Source organism: Tamandua tetradactyla, chromosome 7, assembly GCF_023851605.1.
Source record: "Tamandua tetradactyla isolate mTamTet1 chromosome 7, mTamTet1.pri, whole genome shotgun sequence".
Lineage (NCBI taxonomy): Eukaryota > Metazoa > Chordata > Mammalia > Pilosa > Myrmecophagidae > Tamandua > Tamandua tetradactyla.
Window position 1 is genome coordinate 125,078,914 of NC_135333.1, and position 19,898 is coordinate 125,098,811.

The following is a 19,898-nucleotide window of genomic DNA, read 5'->3' on the forward strand; positions in this document are numbered from 1 at the left end:
CAAGTGGACAGGTAATTTGAGCTCAGCAGGTGATTTAGATGGACCATGGAGCAGTTGTTCCTAACTCCAGCAAGGAGAGATGCCAGAAAGAGAAGGGAGTGCTTAGGGAGTGTAAGACCCCACACCCTTCCAAAGATCCCCTCTGGTCCAAGGTCCTTTGACTTTCCCAGTCAGCTTCTTTTGCTTCTGCTGGCAATGGAGGGGAAAGAAGGCAAGAGGAGTCAATGGTAGTCATGAACACTAGGGTTCTGCCCTGGGCAGCCCCCCTATTTCTTTGAGAGCTCGGTCTCTTAGCTCCAGGACTCTCAGCTGAGAAATTCCAGAGGGCCTGATCTCTCCAGCCTCTGCAAGAAGGGGTCTAGCTAAAGCAGGAGCAGTCAGTGACCAAGTGGGGTGCGATCGGAGGCTACTGCCTGGAGGGTGGGATCCTGTATTCTTCGGAAGATGGCTGGGAAATTCTTTCCTCCATTGCGTAGGACTTTCTTTCCCTCCTCAGTCGAGGTGCCCAGATGTCCCACAATGGGGTCTTCACTCTGGAAGAAGGGAAAATCCAGATAATCCTTACTTACCTTGTACAATGCCCCTGGTTCATAGATACCCATCCCATCCTCCTGGCACTAAGCTGGGTTCAAGGAATACAGAACCACTCTGGAAAGAGCATCTTTACCATTTTCCTTAGGCTCCCTACTTACCAGTTCCTCCAGAGGCACACGCTCAAAGAGAGGGTGCCCTTCAAAATGGGTGCACATCCAGTTGTGTAGCTCCAACACATCAGTTATGGTATATACCAGCCCCTGCATAGGCAAAATTATTCCAGACAGGAGACTGCATGTAACCCTGCTAGGAATGACTGTGTGAACCTTCAATCCACCTCCATTAAATTCTCAGGGAGGGCTCCCAAATAGGCCATCACCCTACCCTTCCTCCCACTCCAGACTCACCCCAATTCTTAGCACGTAGGCATATTCTGCCAGCAGTGTGGGACTAATGATTCGCCACTTGTGCTTTGTCCGTTTGAAATGTGGGTCAGGGAAGAGGAAGAACATCTTTGTCAGCTGTGAGACAGACGTGCATAGGCAGGGCAGGGCCATGAGAGCCTGGCCTGCACGCCCCTGCCTGCCTACCAGCCTAACCCACCAGGACCCCTCCCCACCTGGCCCTTGTGGAAGAAGTTAGGAAGATGCTTCATGGCATTGCTACGGAGACAGGCGATGTTCTGGAAGCCACCTCCAGGAGCTGCACGTAGGGCCCGAATTCGGTCTTGTACATAGTCTGAGACCTTCACCCGGATTTCCAGACCCAGAATCAGCGTGTCTGGGAACAGCGGTGACAGTTCCACTGGACACAGAAATAGGAATGGAATCATCAATCCTGACTTGCGGGAAGTGCAAAGGGAGGTTAACACAGGAAAGGAAGCCTCAATCTGCAACTAACAAAGACAGAAATGGCAAAGACAAGGAGATGCCTATATAGATATTTTTATGCAGGAGGACAGGGCTGGAGGAGATACAGACATTGTCACCAGGACTAGAAATGTGAGGGGCTCGGGATACATGTATATTTATAAGTCCTTTAGAATTTTCAGTGTTTTCACACATTGTCTCATTTAATTCTTACAACACTGGTAAACTGTGTTGAGGAAACCTTCCTAAGAAGGAACAGATGTGGAACTCAAACCAACATTTTGACTCCAAATACCATGCCCTTCCCCTCTGTCATGCTGTTATCTGTATGGGAAAATCTAAAAATGGGGAAATGGCCTGGCATGCATGGTTAGGATAGTACAGTCAATACAAGACAATGCATGAGAGTGGAGTGGGAGGAATGAGTTCTGGTGGGGAAGGAGGCGGGGGGAGGGGAGTTGGAGGAATCCCTGAGAAAGACAGTTCAGGATCACTGGCCACAGGGGCTAATCTCTGACGCTTGTGCTGACCGGCTCACTGACCCTGCACCTGGCAGGTGATATGGCTCATGTAGGGAACAGAGCCAGGGGCGGGGCCAGACAGGACAACCCTGGTTCTAAGAGGAATTTGAGACAGCCCCCTCCCTTTTCCAAGGCAAAGGTCACAGACCCAGAGTAGAGGGAAGGCAGAGGCTCTCCCTACATGTCACAGTACCAGTGTCTGGTCCGAAGGGGAAAGGCCAATTGTGGCCCCACCAAACTTGCTGAGATGGCAGAACCTACGTCATCACCTCTCCTTACCCCAGAGAAAGGGCCACAGCGTTACCTAACAGGCCACCATAACCACAGCCTATGTCTGCAAACTCCACTTGGGCCTGAGCTCTTTTCTCTTTCTTATCCTTTGGGTCGTCGTGGCTCTGATTTTGAGTCAATGGAACGAAGAACTCTGGGTAGAGCTCAGACCAGTCCATCTCCTCTGGCTTCACAGGGCTATTGGGAGAGAAGACATGAGATATGTGAGAAGGCTGATCATACATTGCATAAGCAGTACTGTGTTGTGTGTGGTTGAGGGAGAGGTGCGAGTGGGGGTGGGTGGTAGGAGGAGGATTTCTCAAAAGTCCTGTAACTGGGCTCTGTGGCTTCTAGGGTACCCACTGGAATCATAAGATGTGTGAATCATAAGATGTTCATGAGGCCCATGATTGCTGACCTGTCCTTCTCCATTTCTAGGGACTGACGTGAGTCTGGCCGGCCAGCTCCCCTTTCCGTGGCAGAAAACTGTTTCCATTTTCCCAGAGACTGGCTGCCTAAGGCATTGGGAACCTACTTTGTTTATGTGCTCTTTGGGGATGGAGTAAAGTGAAGGCAGGATTGAATGTGTATATGATTGGGTTTTTATTAAATGCAATAAAGGAATCCAAAAGATGGAAACGACGACGTGCTCCTATCACTCAGATCTCAGTAGCAATCAATTTCTTTCTTTTCCTCGAGTTGGCACCGTTACACAGACTTTGGCCAGAACGCCACGCCTCCCTCCCAACCCGCCAACTCCGCCTTCTGTCAAATCTCCCCGACCCACTTCCAACACCGACATCAACCAGCTGGTCCTCTCAAGATTATCACAAATCCTCCCAACTGTCCAGGCACATTTGCCCTCCCGCCCCTTTACGTCGGAACCGAGTTGCTCCGGGCTGTTTTGAGAATTCCGCTCGCCTTCCCTCCCTCTACTCCCGCTCCCCTGTCTCATTTACTCACTAGCGCAGCGTGTGGTCCGCCATAGGGTTAGAGTGAGCACGCTGCCGGTAGAAACGCTTCTGAGGTTGCGGGGCCTCTGCTCCGGCCACGTTCCCAGGCTCGGCTCCCGCCATGACGCCCAGTCGGAAGTTTTCCAGCGAACCCACGTGTAAGCCCCAGGCGCACGCTAATGACGCACCAGGCGCTTCGCGAGCAAACCCGCCCCTTAAAGCCCCAAGAACGAATTCGTCTGCGCTAGGTTAGACGTTGAGGGTGGGAGGGGGCGAGAGCAAGAGCGCGCCTCCGCCCAGCTACTCTCCACGGGCAAGGCCAGACCCAGACACCCAAACACTCTTCTTCCCCTAATCTGCTTGTGTCTGGGTCTGAGTTACAGCACCTGTTTGCAGCACCTGTGCACCCCACGGATGAGAGTGGTCTACGGGTCTTTGCCTCTTATGGTAGAATTAATCCCCGCTCCTCTAACCCTATGCCCCTCCCGCCTCGGGCCAGTCTGCCTGGTTTGACCCACGTAGTCCCGGCCTGGGTCCCGTCAAATGTGCCCTGGGGACCAGGACGAGAGGGGCAGGTTCCCATGCCACCTCCAGGAAGTCAAACTGGAGGAAGGCAAACTCCAGGAGGCGGGGCTCGGTGCCGTGGGGAAGTCGAGAAGGCCTACGGTCCCCCAAGCCCCACCCCACTGCAGATCCGGGATCCAAGCGGGACGTGGCGTCCTGGCGCTCTCTCGTCCCCATGGCAGACACGGGCACAGATCCCGAATTGGAACCCGAATCGGTGTTCCCGCGGGAGGTCGGGCTCTTTGCGGACTCTTACTCGGAGAAGAGCCGCTTCTGCTTCTGTGGGCATGTGCTGAGCATCACGCAGAACTTTGGGTCCCGCCTCGGCGTGGCAGCACGCGTGTGGGACGCAGTGAGAAGTGGGCTGTTCCGGGTGAGGGTGCGCGGGAGGTCCGGACCCCGGACTCAGCTTTTCTCATTTGGGCCCATCCCAGCCGCGGTCTGTTTTTCTCTTTTCTCCTGTAGGCTCTGAGCCTGTGCAACTATTTCGAGAGTCAAAACGTGGATTTCCGAGGCAAGAAGGTGATCGAACTGGGTGCGGGGACCGGCATCGTCGGGATCCTGGCGGCGCTGCAGGGTGTGTGAGCTGGCTTTCCGGAGGGAGGGGTGGAGAAATGGTTACTTTGTGGATTCTTGGGGGGAGAGGAGTGGTTTAGCCCATCCTGGTCCCTCCCTTTTCATGAACACTGTATTTGTTCTCTTCTGTATGCCAGCGCTCGCTGATTGTGGAACACCCAAGGTTTGGGTAGGAGATAAAAATTGGCCTTAATAGAAGGAAAAGTTTCTGCCTTTTTGTTCTTTGTGAGTTCATGGAGAATGCTGTTAATTAAAATCCTCTTTGCTTTGGACATGGTCTTATGTCAAAATGCATATAGGGTGCCTCCCCCAAGGCCACAGTCAGTGCAGGGCAGGGTCCAGGCTGGGTACCACTGCTGACTTCCTGCTGCCCCTGCAACTGCCACCTCCCATCAGGCAGGTACGACCTGATCCTGCAGAGATGTATAGGAACCTCCAGAAGGTGATATGAGCAGCTCCAGATAGCTCCTCCCTCTCCCTGGGGGAGGAGAAGAACTGAGCATGGGGGAGAAGCTTTACCCGGCTTTGTATTTATTTATGTGCTGTTTATACAAAATGTACTTGTAATATTAAATAGAATAATGGAAGTCATCCACTTATGCTAATATGAAAAGAAACTAAGCATAAAAATTCCAGTATTAAATAATAAAAGACTAACTAAAATTAAGAATTTAAAAAGTACGTATGGGGGTACCTTGTAGAGGTAGCCCCTCAGGCCTGTCAAACCTTATGAGTCCTTTATAACTTCATTGTAAGTATATTTTAGATTTTGATTACTTGGGTGAAGCAAGCGTATGAGTTTCTGACGGTAAAGGATATGTTTTGGGGAAAGTAGGATTAGGAATCAGGCATCACAGAGTTAGAGAAGGAAAGGGTAAGAAAAATGTTGCTTCAGTTTCATCAAGAACCAACAACTACAAAGGAAACAGTTCCTGAACTTATAACCTTATAGGCAGGCAAAACCCCACACTAAAAACCCTCATTTAAAATACAAAGTCATCTTCCTAGGAATGCAAATTAATATATCCTTGTTCAGAGAGGACAGGACAGAACTAGCTTACATTAAGGTAAGTCTTTCCAGAGTCCGGCATTCATTCCTCTATTCATTCAACCAGTGTACATTCAACCAGTGTACATTCTGAGTCCTCTACATGCCAAGAATCATGTTAGGTATTGGGGATACAAGAGTGAGTAAGACAGATTCCTTTCCCCCACTTTGCTTACGGTCTAGTGGGAGAGACGGGGAAAGGTGTCACGGTCCAAGAACTATGGTGAGGGAGCAGTGGACATACTCTGGTTATGTGTGCCTTGACTCCCTGGGAATTCATCAAGGGTAAGCTGTCAGAAGAGACATAAAACCCCTATAAATCTTTTAATAGCTTCTCATTGCTTTCAGGATAGAACCAACACCTTTAGCATGATCTCAAAGGCCTGCCTCTGTCTCCATCCTCTCTGTGCCTCTTCACCTCCTGCTCTCCTTGTGCTCCAGCCACATTGCCCTTCTGTTAATCCCTTAAATCTATTTTGATATTCCCTTCTTTGGGAGCCTTCACAGAGAAGGCCTGTACTCTGTCTGAAACCCTCTTACCACCTATTTAATGCATATGCATCCTTCATTGCTCAGCTTAAACATCACTTTCAAGGTAAGGCCTCCTTGATGCTCCCACTCCCAGGCTGGTGTAGGACTATCTATTATATGCCCAACTGTGCTGACTGGTCTCATTTTAAATTTATCACCACTAACCTTAGTGCAGCCCAGCTAGCCTATTCCATTTCCCTTGTCCTTTTATTCTTCTGCTCATTTAAACATCTGTTCCTTACCTTCTTGCTCCTCAGACCTCTAAATGCTTCCTTATCTCACCTTCAGCTGATGACTTTATCTTTTCTGATTGTTTCTATTTTCTCAAAGAAAACATCCACATGTTTATTTTACAATATCTGCTTGCCTAATTGCACATGTATCTATATATACTGCTTTTTCTTCTGTTACCATGGATGAACGCTCTGTGCTTCCAGCTAGGGTCTAGCCCTCTTCCACTTGACACTGGACCCTTCACAAATCTTTCTACCTACTCAAAGACATTATTCCAAGCAGTTCTCCCATTTCTCCTGCATTATCAGTTTCTCCTCCACTCTGGATCATTCTGTATATATGTATGTATATATATACACACACAAAAATATACAAATAAATAGGTGTAATTTCTTCTATCTCAGAAAAAACCCTTGGTCCTATATTTCCCTCCAGTTACCACCCCATATCTCTGCTCCTCTTTGCAACAAACCTCCTCAAGAGTTAATACTCAGTCTCTGGTTACTCTCTTCCTATTTTTTCCCAGTGCATTCCAGCTGGACCTTTGCCCCACCATGCCTTCTCACTCCTGTTGCTCTTATCAAGGTTAAAAATGCCCTCCATATTGTTAAATCTGGGGGTCAGTTATCAGCCCACCTTCCTTGCCATTCCCTCCTCTTTGAGCACTTTCTCCTCCTTGAGACGCTTCTTTGGTTTCCAGGGCACCACACTTCTGCTTTCTACTTACTCGTTGACTACTCCTTTCTGTAATCCTTTGTCAATTCCTATTCATCATCATCACTGAAAACTTGAGTAATCCAGGACTCAGCAACGGTCCCTTGACCCACTTTTCCTGTCAATACTCACTCCCAAGCAGTTCCTTTTGTCTTGTGAGTCTTATGTTGATGACTCTATGACTCTCCCATTTCTATTTCCAGGCTTATTTGCATAATCTACTGCCTGCTCAATAGCTCCATTTGGTTATCTGAGGGACATTGCAAATTTAATGTATCCAGAAATCATAATTGTCCCATCCGAACCTGCTCCTCCTGCAGCTTTCCTCATCTAAATGAATGGTAATTTTGTCTTCTAGTTGGTCAGGCCAAAAATGTTGGAGTCATCCTCAACTACTCTCTGTTTCTAATACTGCATATCTATTCTGTTGGCCAATCTTGTTGCCTCTACCTTCAAAATATTAACAGGAACCCACTGCTTCTTAGCCATTGCTATTGCCTTGATTCAAACTACAGTCATCTCTCACTTGGATAATTGCAGCAGCTTCCTAACTGCTCTCTTGCATCAATCCTTGCCCCTCTGCAGTCTTTTCACATTGCAGCAGCCAGAATGATCCTCTTAAAGCATAAGTCAGTGTCTGCCAGTTTTCCCCCTAAAATTCTCCAATAGTTTCCCATTCTTACTTAGACTAAAAGCCAGAATTCTTATAGTCTCTTTACGAGGTAATGTTCTGGCACCGGCTGGTCTCTTCTTACTTACTCTGGTTCGGTCACTGGCCTTCCAGCTGTTTCTCGGACGTGCCAGGCACACTCCTGCCTCAAGGTCTGTGTACTTGCTGGTGCCTCATTTAGTATGTTTTCATCTGAAAGGACCATATATATGGGTTGCTCTAGCACTTCCTTCAGGTCTTTGCTCAAACATCATCTTCCCATGAGATTTTTCCTAAGTACTCTATTTTAAATTGCACTCCCTCCCTAATCCTTCAAACACTTCTTACATCTCTTTCCTGCTTTATGCTTCACCATAGCACTTATTACCTTTTGGTATACAATGTATTTTACTTAATTAATTTACTTGCTTGTTATTGTCCATTTCTTGTCCCTCCATGATGGGAGAGATTCTTGGTTGTTTAGTTCACTGTTTATTCTTATTACCTGGAATAACATAGGCACATAATAAATATGAATGAATAAATGAATACTTAGTACTTCCTCCCTCTCTAAAAGAGTCAACATGGTTATGATTAAATAGTTAATTTTATAGTATTAATGTGTTTCTGCTTTTAGAATGAAGCTCAAAGAAGGCTGAGCTCTTTGTCTTGCTCTCTACTGTATCTCTAACACTTAGTGTTCAATAACGTAATTATTGGATAAACGATGCTTTCTGAAATGCTACTCTGATCATCTTCACTCCGATTCTAGCTTTAAAACCTGTTGCCCTCAGGTTGACATCTGGATCTCCTTACTGTGTCATAATCACTTTCCTCTGTAGTCTCGTGTCTTGGCCCATTTCTCTTCATCTTCCACATTCTCTAAGTTCCAGCCTTCCTTGAATGCACTGTGCTCTCTCATCACCAAGACTTTGTATTTACTGTTCTCTGCTTGGAAGTCTCCACCTGACCAATTTCTATTCGTCTTCAGTGCTCAGCTTAGGCCATGTCTTCTGGGAAACTTTCCAGAACCCTGAAGGCTGAGTTTGTGTCACTGGGGGTGGGCACATAGGCCATTTCTAGCCTAGTCCTCCTCAGGCTTCTGATAACGTCTTGTTGTATGTTGGGCAGAGAGGCTGAATATTGGTGTTGTAGAATGCAGAGGAAAAAGAATGGCAGTGGATGAGATGGAGATCTGGGCAACTCAAAGCCAGATTGTGGACTGTGGGCTACCCATGAAGGAGCTGAGAGTCCTTGGTTGATCCCTCTGACTTGCATTTCTCCTCCTTCCTCTCTCTCAGGGGGGGATGTTACCATCACTGACCTGCCCCTGGCCTTAGAACAGATCCAAGGCAACGTCCAGGCCAATATGCCAGCTGGAGTTCGGGCCCAGGTCCGGGCTTTGTCCTGGGGGATTGACCAGCATGTCTTCCCTAGAGACTATGACCTGGTGCTGGGGGCTGATATCGTGTACCTGGAGCCCACCTTCCCACTGCTGCTGGGGACCCTTCAACACCTGTGCGGGCCCCGTGGCACCATTTATCTGGCCTCCAAGATGAGAGAGGAGCACGGGACAGAGAGCTTCTTTCAGCGCCTTCTTCCCCAGCACTTCCACCTGGAGTTGGCCCAGCGGGATGAGGATGAGAATGTGAACATCTATAGGGCCAGGCACAGAGGACCAAGACCTGCCTGACGTCACTCCTGCTTCTCTGAACCCCTTGTATTAATGAAGGAACTGCCGTATCTCCAAAGCCATAAATGTGAGGAACGAAAAAGGATGGATTTCTCTGCTCTTTCCTTTTTTCTTCTTTATTCCTCCACATCCTCTAGGGTAGATGCAAGAAGGTGCCTGTTGCTATGAATACTGGAACTGTAGCAGCACTAGTCTTAGAGCACAGAAGATGTTCTCAGTTCTTATTCTGAGAGAAGGAGAGTGGCTGGGTGTCCAGGATTTTTAGGGGTGGTAAAGGTAAATGGTATATAAGGGCAGTGGCTGCAGAGAAACTGTCCCTAATGACTTCTAGTCTTGCTATTGTCTATTAATACTGAATGTATTTTTTTTTTTGCCAGATCCTATGGGATTTTTCAAAGGAAAAGAAAATAGGATTAAAGATCTCTTATGCATCCAAAGAATTCAGGTTTCTGTGTGGGAGGGCTGGGAAGTATGAAGCCTTAGGCTATCCTTTTCTTGCTTCTGGTAGGAGGAGGGACCATGGATCTAACTGGGTCAATCTTCGCAAACCTAGACCTGGTGAAAGCAGCAAAACTGTCCTTGGACTATAGCTTTTTCCATCCTTTTCAGAGTTGGCACTCTAATTACAGAACATTGTGCCATGCAGAATAACATTGGATTGAGTACAGACTCTTCTAATCTTTGAATTTTCTTTAGATTTCCAAGCCCCATCATTCCATCCTTCCTAATTTTGAATTTTACTTCACCTCTTTTCTGTTCCCTCTGTGGCCCCTTGGTTGGTGCTCTCTTTACTTAGTGCTTGGGCCACATAGTCACCTCCTCTGGACTCCTACTTCTATTCTTCCCCCTTTAGGTCAGTCTACCAACTGTTGTGATCCTCCTGATTAGCTCTGCTGTCTACAGAAGCAAGAACAAGATCCTCTGCTTGGAACTCAGTTTGTCCCCATGTGATCCCCAGGTGCCCTTTTACTTCATTTCCTGATCCTCTCCTGCATGTACTGGAGCCTGGGACCACATTGAAAAAGGCCCACACTTTGTTCCCTAAATCCATACATAGATTTTGCTAGCTTCTTCCTTCACTCTTTATGATGATCCCCTGTCTGGAAGGGCTACCTATTTCTGTCAAAATCTTCATTACTCTTGAAAGGTCATTTCTTTCCTGGGGGGAGGGGAGAAGCTTTTCCTGAGGCTCCTGTTTGGATGTGATTTCTTTCTCCCTTGAAACTCAACTGTGTATTTATCTTACTGGATTTACATGGTCTTGTATGGTTATTTGTCTGCTCCTTATTTTCTCACCACTAGGTTACCTTTGAGGGTAGGGCTGTGATTTCTCATTTCTAACACTCAGAAGGGTAGCAGGGTTGCTGGAATGCAATAGTTGTTCAACAAATATTTTAGTTATTCAACAATTATTTACTTGGTATTTGTTGAAGGACTTCCATCTTGCCTCCTTAGGTGACCTTGGGCAAATTTCCAAACCTGCCTTCTGAAGTCTACCTGATGTTGGTCATAATTCATAAAATCGATAGTGAATAATGAAATAGCAGTGGAAATAAAGAAACGTAAAGCGTTATCCAGACTGTCTTGTTACTTTGTGACAACTTTATTTCATATCTTCCACTATTTTACCTGTGGAGGGGTAATTCCTGTGTGAAACATTTCAGTAGACCAGGTAGAGAAGGCGACTGTGGCCTCCGACCACCAGGTGGCGTCATCTTGGTTTGGCGCGTTTGGGTTGGAAAGGTTTGGCCCTGTCGTCACACCGTAGGCCTGGCGTCTCACCAGTGCGCCGACTTTTGGGAGTGCGCGGTGGCCGCGGATATGTTGCTGCGGCCGCTGTTCCTCTTCTTTGTTGCACGGTCTGGTAGCCGCCCGGTGAGCCGCCCGAATCTCGAATCTGACCTACCTTACCTGCGGCTCTCACGAGCGCCTGCAGCGCACCCCTCTTCTCCTTCGACAGGTTCAACCCCATCCCTTTCTTCCCGGGTCCGCTTTGCCTCTTAGCGGTCCCACCCCAGTGCGCTACCGGTTTTCCACCTCCCGAGACCAGCCCTCTCCTAAGGTCACCTTCCTGCCGATGTGTGTTCAGCTCCCTCCTTCCTCCCACCCCCTGAACTCTTCCCTGGTTCCTGATTTCTTATCCCTCTCTTTTTATCTCCTTCAGGCGTCCCAGCCATGGCGCACTTTTCACGCAGGGACCTGGCTGTTTGCCTCGGCTTCCAAGAAGGAGCTTCTTATGAAACTGCGGCGGAAGACGGGCTACTCCTTTGTGAACTGCAAGAAAGCTCTGGAAACTTGTGGCGATGATCTCAAACAGGTGTGTGTGCGGCGGGGAGGAGGGTTGGGTTGGTGTGAGGAGAAGGGGTGGGAAGCGGATAGGGCAGTGTGTGAGGGCCCGACCCTAGACTCTAGAGGAAGTCGTGGTAGGAAGTGCAGAAGTCAAGCCTGCTGCAGAACCCTGGATGGGATTCTCTCCTAGCTGTCTAAACCTCAGCCTTTGACTTTCTGATTTGGAAGCAGTTAACTCGGGATCCCAGGGATAACAAACCCTGTTCCATGCAACACTGCCACACTGTCTTCTGCTTGGAGTGGAAAGGGCTTGTGTGAGCTTTGGAGTTACACCGACCAGGACTCCAACAGTGGTACCCTCAAACTAACCCCTACCTAGTCTTTCACAGTTACAATGTTTTTGTTTGTATGATGAAGATACTACTCTCTGTTTCCCTAGGGTGTTGTGAAAATTAAGCTTGCCTAAAGCACCAGGTGCAATGTCTGGCATTTGGCATTTAGTGGTAGAATGCCAATAAATGATAGTTTGTTTTAGTTTCTTCTGTAGCGTGTTGGGGAAGCAGAAAGAATCAGGGAAGAAAACTGAATATATTTTAAAGCTGCATACAATTTTAAATTCTGTGATTTTGTCAAATGTCCTTTTTCTTTACTATTTGTAGGCAGAGAGCTGGCTCCACAAGCAAGCCCAGAAGGAGGGCTGGAGCAAAGCTGCCAAACTTCATGGGAGGAAGACTAAAGAAGGCCTGATTGGTCTGCTGCAGGGAGGGAATACGACTGTGTTAGTAGAGGTGCGTTGTCAGAATTCTAGGTACTAGAAACAGTTGTTTCTTGGGTGTAAAGCTTTGGGGTAGACCCTTTGAATTCTAAAAAAAAAAGTTCTGTTTTAGAACCGTAGAGAGTATTTGGAGTTAAACCCAAGAGACTTCAGTTATTAGTTATGTATTCATTTAAGTATAGAAATGCACCGGTCTGTTGATGAGAAAAGGCCTAGCAGTTTAAATATTACTCCTTAATGTGATATGTAATAGTGCAGCCTTCATCTGGCTACTGATTATTGTTTGAAATGATGGGGCTTTAAAGGTAGGACTTACATTAACTTGTTGATGGGTACAGCATACCATAATTGGTAAACAATCAGAAGTGTATTAGGTTAGAGTGAGACAAAGGGGTAAACAAGCTAACAGTAAAAGTGGTTTGGAGTTGAACTAGGCTAGAGAATGAGGTGATTATAGCAAGCAGCCTCAGGCAAGTGGTGAACTACAGGGAGCCCTTTGTGGTTATTATGGTTCTGTCTTTTGAATGGCTTAGCAGGAATCTCTTCATTCAGTGTCATTTATTTCTGTTCTTTTGGAAACTATCAGTAAACTGCTTATACAACCACACCAATTTTTTCCCACAGGTAAACTGTGAAACAGATTTTGTTTCTAGAAACTTAAAATTTCAGCAGTTGATCCAGCAAGTAGCTGTTGGAACCATGTTACATTGTCAGAGCCTAAAGAATGAAGTCTCCACTTACAGTAAAGTGAGTTTGGGGATTGTCTCCAACAAGTCAATTTGTTACCCCCTTCGAATCTTTGCACTTGCTCCTCCTAATTTTTTTCAGATATTGTCATATCTCACTCACTTTCTTCATGCCTCTGTTTTAATGTTACCTCTTCAGCAAGGAGTATTCTCTCTTGTCACTCTATATCATTATTCTGTTTCATTTAAAATTTTTATCATAGGTTACATATTTATTTATTTGTATATTGTCTGTTTCACCACTGAAATGTAATTTTCATGAGGGCAGGGAATTAATTTTTCACCAGTCTAATTCCAGTGAAAGAGAACTGGGTCCAGTACTCAATAGATCTTTGTTAAATGAATGAGTGACTGCCAGTGGGTTGGAGTCAGCAAAATGAGGTTAACTGTCTGAGGATTTGGTTCAGAAATCTGTAGCGTCCTGAGGAAAGGAATTCTAAATAGAGTAGCAAAGGCACAATTTAGGAGAATAAGCATATATTACTTGTCCACAGAAGATTCAAGGAAGGAATTATATCATTCTGCCTTTGATTTAGCCTTATCATCGAGGCAAAATGAACCAGTGATTGAAAACAATTTTTTTGTGTTTTTTACCACCTGTTTTTCTGCTCTTATTTGTCCTTCTCTTGACATCTCTTAGTAAATATTAATTGTTACTGGCATTTAGAGTCATGTTATATGGAAAAGTATTGAGACTATTTTTTAGTGTTATATTGAGTGGATAAGTCACTTGGATCAGAAATTTTAATTTTGACATAGCCAGTAGCTCTGTGGCCCTGAATACCATTTACTTCCTTTCTGGAGCCTCTGTTTCATTAGCTGTGATAAGAATTTTGGTCTAGGTCTAGGTCTGGATAGTCAAGTTCCTTTCAGCTTTTTTATTTTTTTAATTTTTTTTAACTCTTTTGATCTTAAGCTTGAATTTTTTTAACTTTTATTTTGAAGAAATTGCAAACTTACAGAAAAGTTGCCAGAATTTTGCCAGGAGCACCACTGTACTCTTTTATCCATGTTCACCGCTGTTAAAATTTTGCTACTTTTGCTTTATCACTTTATACCCTGCAGAATATATTGCAGAGTTCATGACCCTTTATCCCTTTTGACATGTATCTCCTGAAACAATACAATGATCACATTCAGGAACTTTAACATTGATATATCATTTAATATATGTTCATATTTTGCCAGTTAGCAATTTTTTTCCCAATCTAGGATCCAATCCAGTAAAATGTGTTGCATTTCGTTGTTCTATCTGTGTAGTCTGTTCTTTGTTCTTGGACTTTCTTTGTCACTTTTTTCTTTGTCACTTTTGAAGAGGACAATCTTACAGAAAGTCCTCCAGTTTGAGTGTTTGTTTCTTCATAATTAGATTCAGAATATACATTTTTGTAAGAATATTAAATAAATTATGCTATGCATGTATGTTTTTTCCAGAACATCACATCAGAAGGCGCATGGTGACTCTTGGTACTGCTAATAAGGATGTTAACTTTTATCTCTTTGTTAAAGTGCTGTCTGCCAGGTTTCTGTGTTGTAAATTTGCCATGTTCCCTTTTGTAGTTAACAAGTAATCTATTATGGGAGATACTTTGAGACTGTGTAAACATAGAGTTCCCCCAAACTTACCTAATAGTTGTGATATTCACTGAGGATTCTTACTGGGATGTTATTACTATGACAGTTATGAAATGGTGACTTTCTACCTCTTAGAATTTCTTTTATATGTATTGGTTTTATTAGTTGGCATTTTATTGTGAGATAGAGATTTCTTTCCCCTTTATTTTTTTATTTAGTACTAGCATTGACTCATGGATTATTTTATACAGTGGTTTATGTAATTCTTTATTTAATCTATTATTCATTTTGATGTGCAAATTATCCCCAGATTCGAGCAGTGGGAGCCTGTTGAAGCTGATTCTGATGTCCTTTTTTTTGAGGGGGGTACATGGGCTGGGAATTGATCTGATGTCCTTTTGATATGTTCTCATTTTTTGAACATTTTCGTACTTTCTGACATAGCAAGATATATGGGTTTATATCATACTTTCCTTGCCAAAGACATGGAATTGTTCTCTTTGCCAAGGAATCTTCATTATTTTTAGTGGGAAAATAGTATTTAGAAACCAAAATCCAGGTGTTAGATATGATTACTGCTTCCTGCTCTTTCAGCATCCAAAGCTAGAAAGCGTTTGTGTGTGTTTCAGTTCTAATCCAGCACTACAGGGTTCTTCCTGTCCTTCCCCTGTTCAAAAAATATTTGTATTTTCCTTTTCCCTTGGTGAAAATTCAGTGTTACAGTACATACAGAGTTGTTTCAGAGTTGCTGTTACCTGACTACTGAAAATTATAAACCTCCTAGAGTAGTTCTTTTTGTCTTTGTATTGGAGGTATGTGGTCAAAGGACTGTGTTGAAAGTCATTTGGATTAGTTTTCTTTTTCTTCTGTGAGGCTGTATTCTTCATTCAAAGTACAGCTAGAATCGTGTTTCTATTTAGTCAGTTTTTCCTCCAAATCCTTGTTGATTTAATTTTAAATTTTGAATATTTTTTGAATATGTTCTACATTAACAAAGTTCTGAAAATTAAAATTATTAAAAAGATATACTCAGAGAAGTTTTAGTCCTTCTTCTTTTCCTTCTGTGTGATTCCCATGCACTCCTGTAGATAACCAACTTCATTGGTTTTTGGTTATCCTTTTAGCACTTCCTTTTTTTTTAACATGAGTATGCACTGGGAATCGAACCCAGGTCTCCGGCATGGCAGGCGCGAGAACTCTGCCATGGAGCCACCGTGGCCTGCCCTAGCATTTGTATTTTTTTTTTTTTTTTAGAAACATATCCACATACAAACACAGCATTCTTAGCATATGATCCTTCCATTCTTGTTGTTATATAATCAATAACTCAAAATATTATCACATAATTATCTAGTCATCATCATGATAATTTCTTAGAACATTTGCATCAATTCAGAAAAAGAAATAAAAAGAAAACAAAAAAAATTCATACATACCATACTCCTTACCCCTCCCTTTCATTGATCACTAACATTTGAATCTACTAAATTTATTTTAACATTTGTTCCCCCTATTATTTATTTATTTTTAATCCATATGTTTTGCTCATCTGAAAATAAGGTAGATAAAAGGAGCATCAGATACAAGGTTCTCACAGTCACACAGTCACATTGTGAAAGTGGCTACTGGAACACAGCTCTACATTTTCAGGCAGTTCCCTGCAGCCTCTCCATTACACCTTAACTAAAAAGGTGATACCTGTTTAATGCGTAAGAATAACCTCCAGGATAACCTCTCGACGCTGTTTGGAATCTCTCAGCCATTGACACTTTATTTTGTCTCATTTTGCTCTTCCCCCTTCTGGTTGAGAAGGTTTTCTGAAACCCTTGATGCTGAGTCCCACCTCATTCAAGGATTTCTGTCCCACGTTGCCAGGAAGGTTTACACCCCTGGGAGTCATGTCCCGTCCCACCTAGCGGGGGGCGGTGGGGGAGGGCAGTGAGTTTGCTTGTTGTGTTGACTGAGAGAGAGAGGCCACATCTGAACAACAGAAGAGGTTCTCTTGGGGGTGACTCTTAGGCCTAATTTTAAGTAGGCTTAGTCTATCTTTTGTGGGGTTAAGTTTCATATGAACAAATCCCAACATTGGAGGCTCAGCCTATTGCTTTGGTTGTCCCCACTGCTTCTGGGAATATCAGGAATTCTCCACTTAGGGAGGTTGAATTTCCCCCCTTTCTCACCAATCCCCCAAGGGGACTTTCTAGCATTTCTTTTTGCATAAACACACACACACGTGTACTCTCTTACAGAGACGTATGTGCTCTTTTTTAATTTGCTTTTTTCCAGTTAATAATATATACTGGAAATACTCCATGTCAGTTCATGGAGATCATTCTCATTCTTTTTCCATCTGCATAGTACTATATTGGATATGCCATGGTTTATTCAGCCAGTTTCCTCCTATGTTGGACATTTAGGTGGTTTCCAGTATTTTATAATTAGAAATAATGCCTCAATGAAAAACCTGGTGCATATGTACTTCCTGTTGTTAGAAGTATATCTTCAGAGTAAATTATTAGAAATGGAATGGCAGGGTCAGAAGATACATGTAGTTTTGTTACATATTGTCCAATTCTCCTACATTGGACTTGCACTATTTTGCATTCCTCCTAATAATGTACAGAACTTCTAACTTAAATATGTTTGATAATTTAAATTATTGTTCTTGATATCTAGAAAATTGCATTCTAAGAAGTTAGAAGGATAGAAGTGGGGTAGAACTGACAAAATATTTATAAAAATGGGCCTATTATCAACCTTTAACATTTTTCTTTAACAAAGATTAACATCTTTGGTTTAATGAAAGTATCTATTTATATGTAGTTTCTTAAATTGTTTTCTGAGAAATGGTGGCTGTTTTTCCTATTATCTTGATAATTTAAGTAGTGCAGAATTGGTTCATTTTTGTTTTCGTTGTGCTCTCAGGGATTCTTGAATTCATCTGAACTCTCTGAACTTCGAGCGGGGCCTGACAGAGAAGGCTGTCTCAAGGACCAGTTGGCCCTGGCAATTGGTAAGTATTTGTAAAGATTTTGGAGGCTGGAAATTAATAACTGCATCCTTTGGTAACTTTGGTGTTCCTCCAGCTATAGATCAAAAGTTGTAAGCTCATCTGTTTATAAGGTCAAATAACATAAAAGTGAGAAGTGAGCTGTATATAGATGATTGGGAACAGTAGGCACCTAAAGACGTTACGCTCTGCTTAAAGAGGCAGCCATTACCAAGCTGTAGCTGGTTATTATCTTGAGGAAAATGAGGTCCCAGTTTCTTCAGAATATCTAGAAGAATTTAGATTTTTATGCAGAAATCTCTTCGTCCTTAGCTATTTGCAACTAATTAAGATTATTTTTAACACTGTGCAGGCCATCACTGTGCTGGCCAAAGAAAGTGAGTCTTTAAACAGGGATGGCTTTTTTCTTCCACTTTGCTACCTCTCTATACACTGTAGAGGAAATTATGCATTATAGGTCATTTGCTTTCTTCATAAAGAGATCTAAAAAATTTGGGGGCATCTTTTTTGGGGGGAATTTGATTTTATCTCTTAAAAAATCTGATCTTAAATTTGTGAAAGTCCCTTTTAGAGCCCACTGGCTGTAGGATCTGAATCTGGACCTTTGTGGTGGGACTAGTGGGGATTTTGTTCTCTTCCTACGTGTCCTTGATGAGGAAGGGAAGAAGGGCTGGGGTTAGAGCTTCCTGGGAATTTACAGCTCAACTGAAGTTTCCATTCAAGGCATCTGTTCTGTTTCTGTTGGGTTATCTTGCAATATCTATGATGATTCAGTGAGTCATGGGTGAGAAACCATGCAGACAGCAGTGTATGGAGGCTTATTAAGAAATTCTGGAAGGACAGGGTATTTCAGCTCTGTCAGTTTCTGGGAATTAACTATTGGGTAGATGATTTGAGCTGTTTTAAAATTCGTTTTGGTTTCTGGATACTCTCTTTTCAAGACTTTTAGATATTATGAAAAATCCAGGAACATTTATCTAGGCCTCTATTTACTCTGTTACCCTTTCCTACCTTTTGGTTTATTAGGACTTCTGTTCGAGGGAAATAGAATCCTGGGAGAAAAGGGAAACTGGAATCATGTCTGTTTTTGATTCCTCTAAATAATTCTGAAAATATTATCTTTTTAGTTTTGAGAGAGGAAGTTGAAGCTGTCAGAGAACTGGGAATTTTTGTTGTGGACTTTTTCCTACTACAGTGTAGGGCAGGTGTTGTGTGTGGATCAGTTATGGTGGTATTGGGGAAGGATGTTAAGTTGGTGGGTAAACGCACTTACTTGCTTTGGAGTCAGATCTGAGTTTTTTATTCCATCTCTATCATGTATTAGCTTTATAACTTTGGGCAGGTTACTTAAGCTCTCTGAGCCTAAGTTTAATGTAATAATGATAGCCAGCATTTGAGTGTCCAGTAGTGCCAGACAGTGTAACAAATGCTTTAGTACATATCTTATTATTTCTTCCAATAATCCTGAAATGTAGTTGTATCATCTTCATTTTACAGATGAGCAAACTAAGGCTTGATAAATTAGTAAATGAGATTATACATTTACTATATATAATGTAATATATATAGTAGATTTTATATTGTGCAATATATAATATACAACTTTGGATATGTGTATATATTCTGGTGTTGATTTTGTTTTTGTTTTTTTAAATAGGAAAACTGGGAGAAAATATGACTCTTAAACGAGCTGCGTGGGTGAAGGTACCATCTGGGTTCTATGTTGGCTCTTATGTCCATGGAGCAATGCACAGTCCCTCGCTCCACAACCTCGTGCTGGGGAAGTATGGGGCAATGGTGATCTGTGAGACGTCTGAGCAGAAAGCAAACCTTGAAGACCTTGGCCGCCGCCTTGGGCAACATGTCGTAGGCATGGCTCCTCTCTCTGTTGGCTCTCTGGATGATGAGCCTGGGGGAGAGGCAGAAACCAAGATGCTGTCCCAGCCGTATTTGCTGGACCCCTCCATCACATTGGGACAGTATTTGCAGCCTCAGGGGGTATCTGTAGTAGACTTTGTGCGGTTTGAATGCGGAGAAGGTGAAGAGGCAGCAGAGGCAGAATAGGTTCCCAAGACTTTTGGCCCAGGAGTAAATGTCTTCTCTTAGTTCTGCACATCATTGCAAAAGTTATTTTCTAAGCCTCTTCAAACCCAGAATTTGTTTTTCAGTTGAAGTTGTAATGAAATTATATATCTCATGGGTAGAGTTATTAAATAAAATTGTTATATGCTAAAGAGGGTGGAATCATCTTTTCTTCCTTGTGTGGGTAGTACTGGGTTTACCTTTTGTGTGCATTAACTATGGCTGGTTTTAGAAAACAGCAGATCGGTCTTATTGAGATGACTGA

At 43.5% G+C, this 19,898-nt stretch overlaps 3 protein-coding genes across 5 annotated transcripts; 2 read left to right on the forward strand and 1 right to left on the reverse strand.

Annotated features, from left to right (window-relative positions):
- Positions 1 to 11: 11 nt before the first annotated feature.
- METTL1 (methyltransferase 1, tRNA methylguanosine) lies at positions 12 to 4,305 on the reverse strand. Its single transcript, XM_077111233.1, has 6 exons — positions 3,158 to 4,305; positions 2,229 to 2,392; positions 1,154 to 1,338; positions 942 to 1,055; positions 693 to 794; positions 12 to 533 (listed from the first exon to the last, which is right to left on the reverse strand). The coding sequence occupies exons 1-6, from the start codon at positions 3,268 to 3,270 to the stop codon at positions 378 to 380; spliced, it is 834 nt and encodes a 277-aa protein (XP_076967348.1). The 5' UTR covers positions 3,271 to 4,305; the 3' UTR covers positions 12 to 377.
- EEF1AKMT3 (EEF1A lysine methyltransferase 3) lies at positions 3,359 to 10,729 on the forward strand. 2 transcript variants are annotated; one of them, XM_077111234.1, is made up of 3 exons: positions 3,359 to 4,084; positions 4,177 to 4,288; positions 8,765 to 10,729. In XM_077111234.1, the coding sequence occupies exons 1-3, from the start codon at positions 3,887 to 3,889 to the stop codon at positions 9,154 to 9,156; spliced, it is 702 nt and encodes a 233-aa protein (XP_076967349.1). In that variant the 5' UTR covers positions 3,359 to 3,886; the 3' UTR covers positions 9,157 to 10,729. The 2 variants fall into 2 exon arrangements, with proteins under 2 accessions (XP_076967349.1, XP_076967350.1); XM_077111235.1 differs by having other exon boundaries at positions 3,361 to 4,063.
- Positions 10,730 to 10,901: 172 nt separating this feature from the next.
- TSFM (Ts translation elongation factor, mitochondrial) lies at positions 10,902 to 19,802 on the forward strand. Of its 2 annotated transcripts, none has more exons than XM_077111231.1 (6): positions 10,902 to 11,031; positions 11,321 to 11,473; positions 12,105 to 12,233; positions 12,845 to 12,967; positions 17,467 to 17,554; positions 19,209 to 19,802. In XM_077111231.1, exons 1-6 carry the CDS (start codon positions 10,978 to 10,980, stop codon positions 19,613 to 19,615), a joined length of 954 nt encoding a protein of 317 aa, XP_076967346.1. In that variant the 5' UTR covers positions 10,902 to 10,977; the 3' UTR covers positions 19,616 to 19,802. The 2 variants fall into 2 exon arrangements, with proteins under 2 accessions (XP_076967346.1, XP_076967347.1); XM_077111232.1 differs by having other exon boundaries at positions 11,009 to 11,116.
- Positions 19,803 to 19,898: the final 96 nt, after the last annotated feature.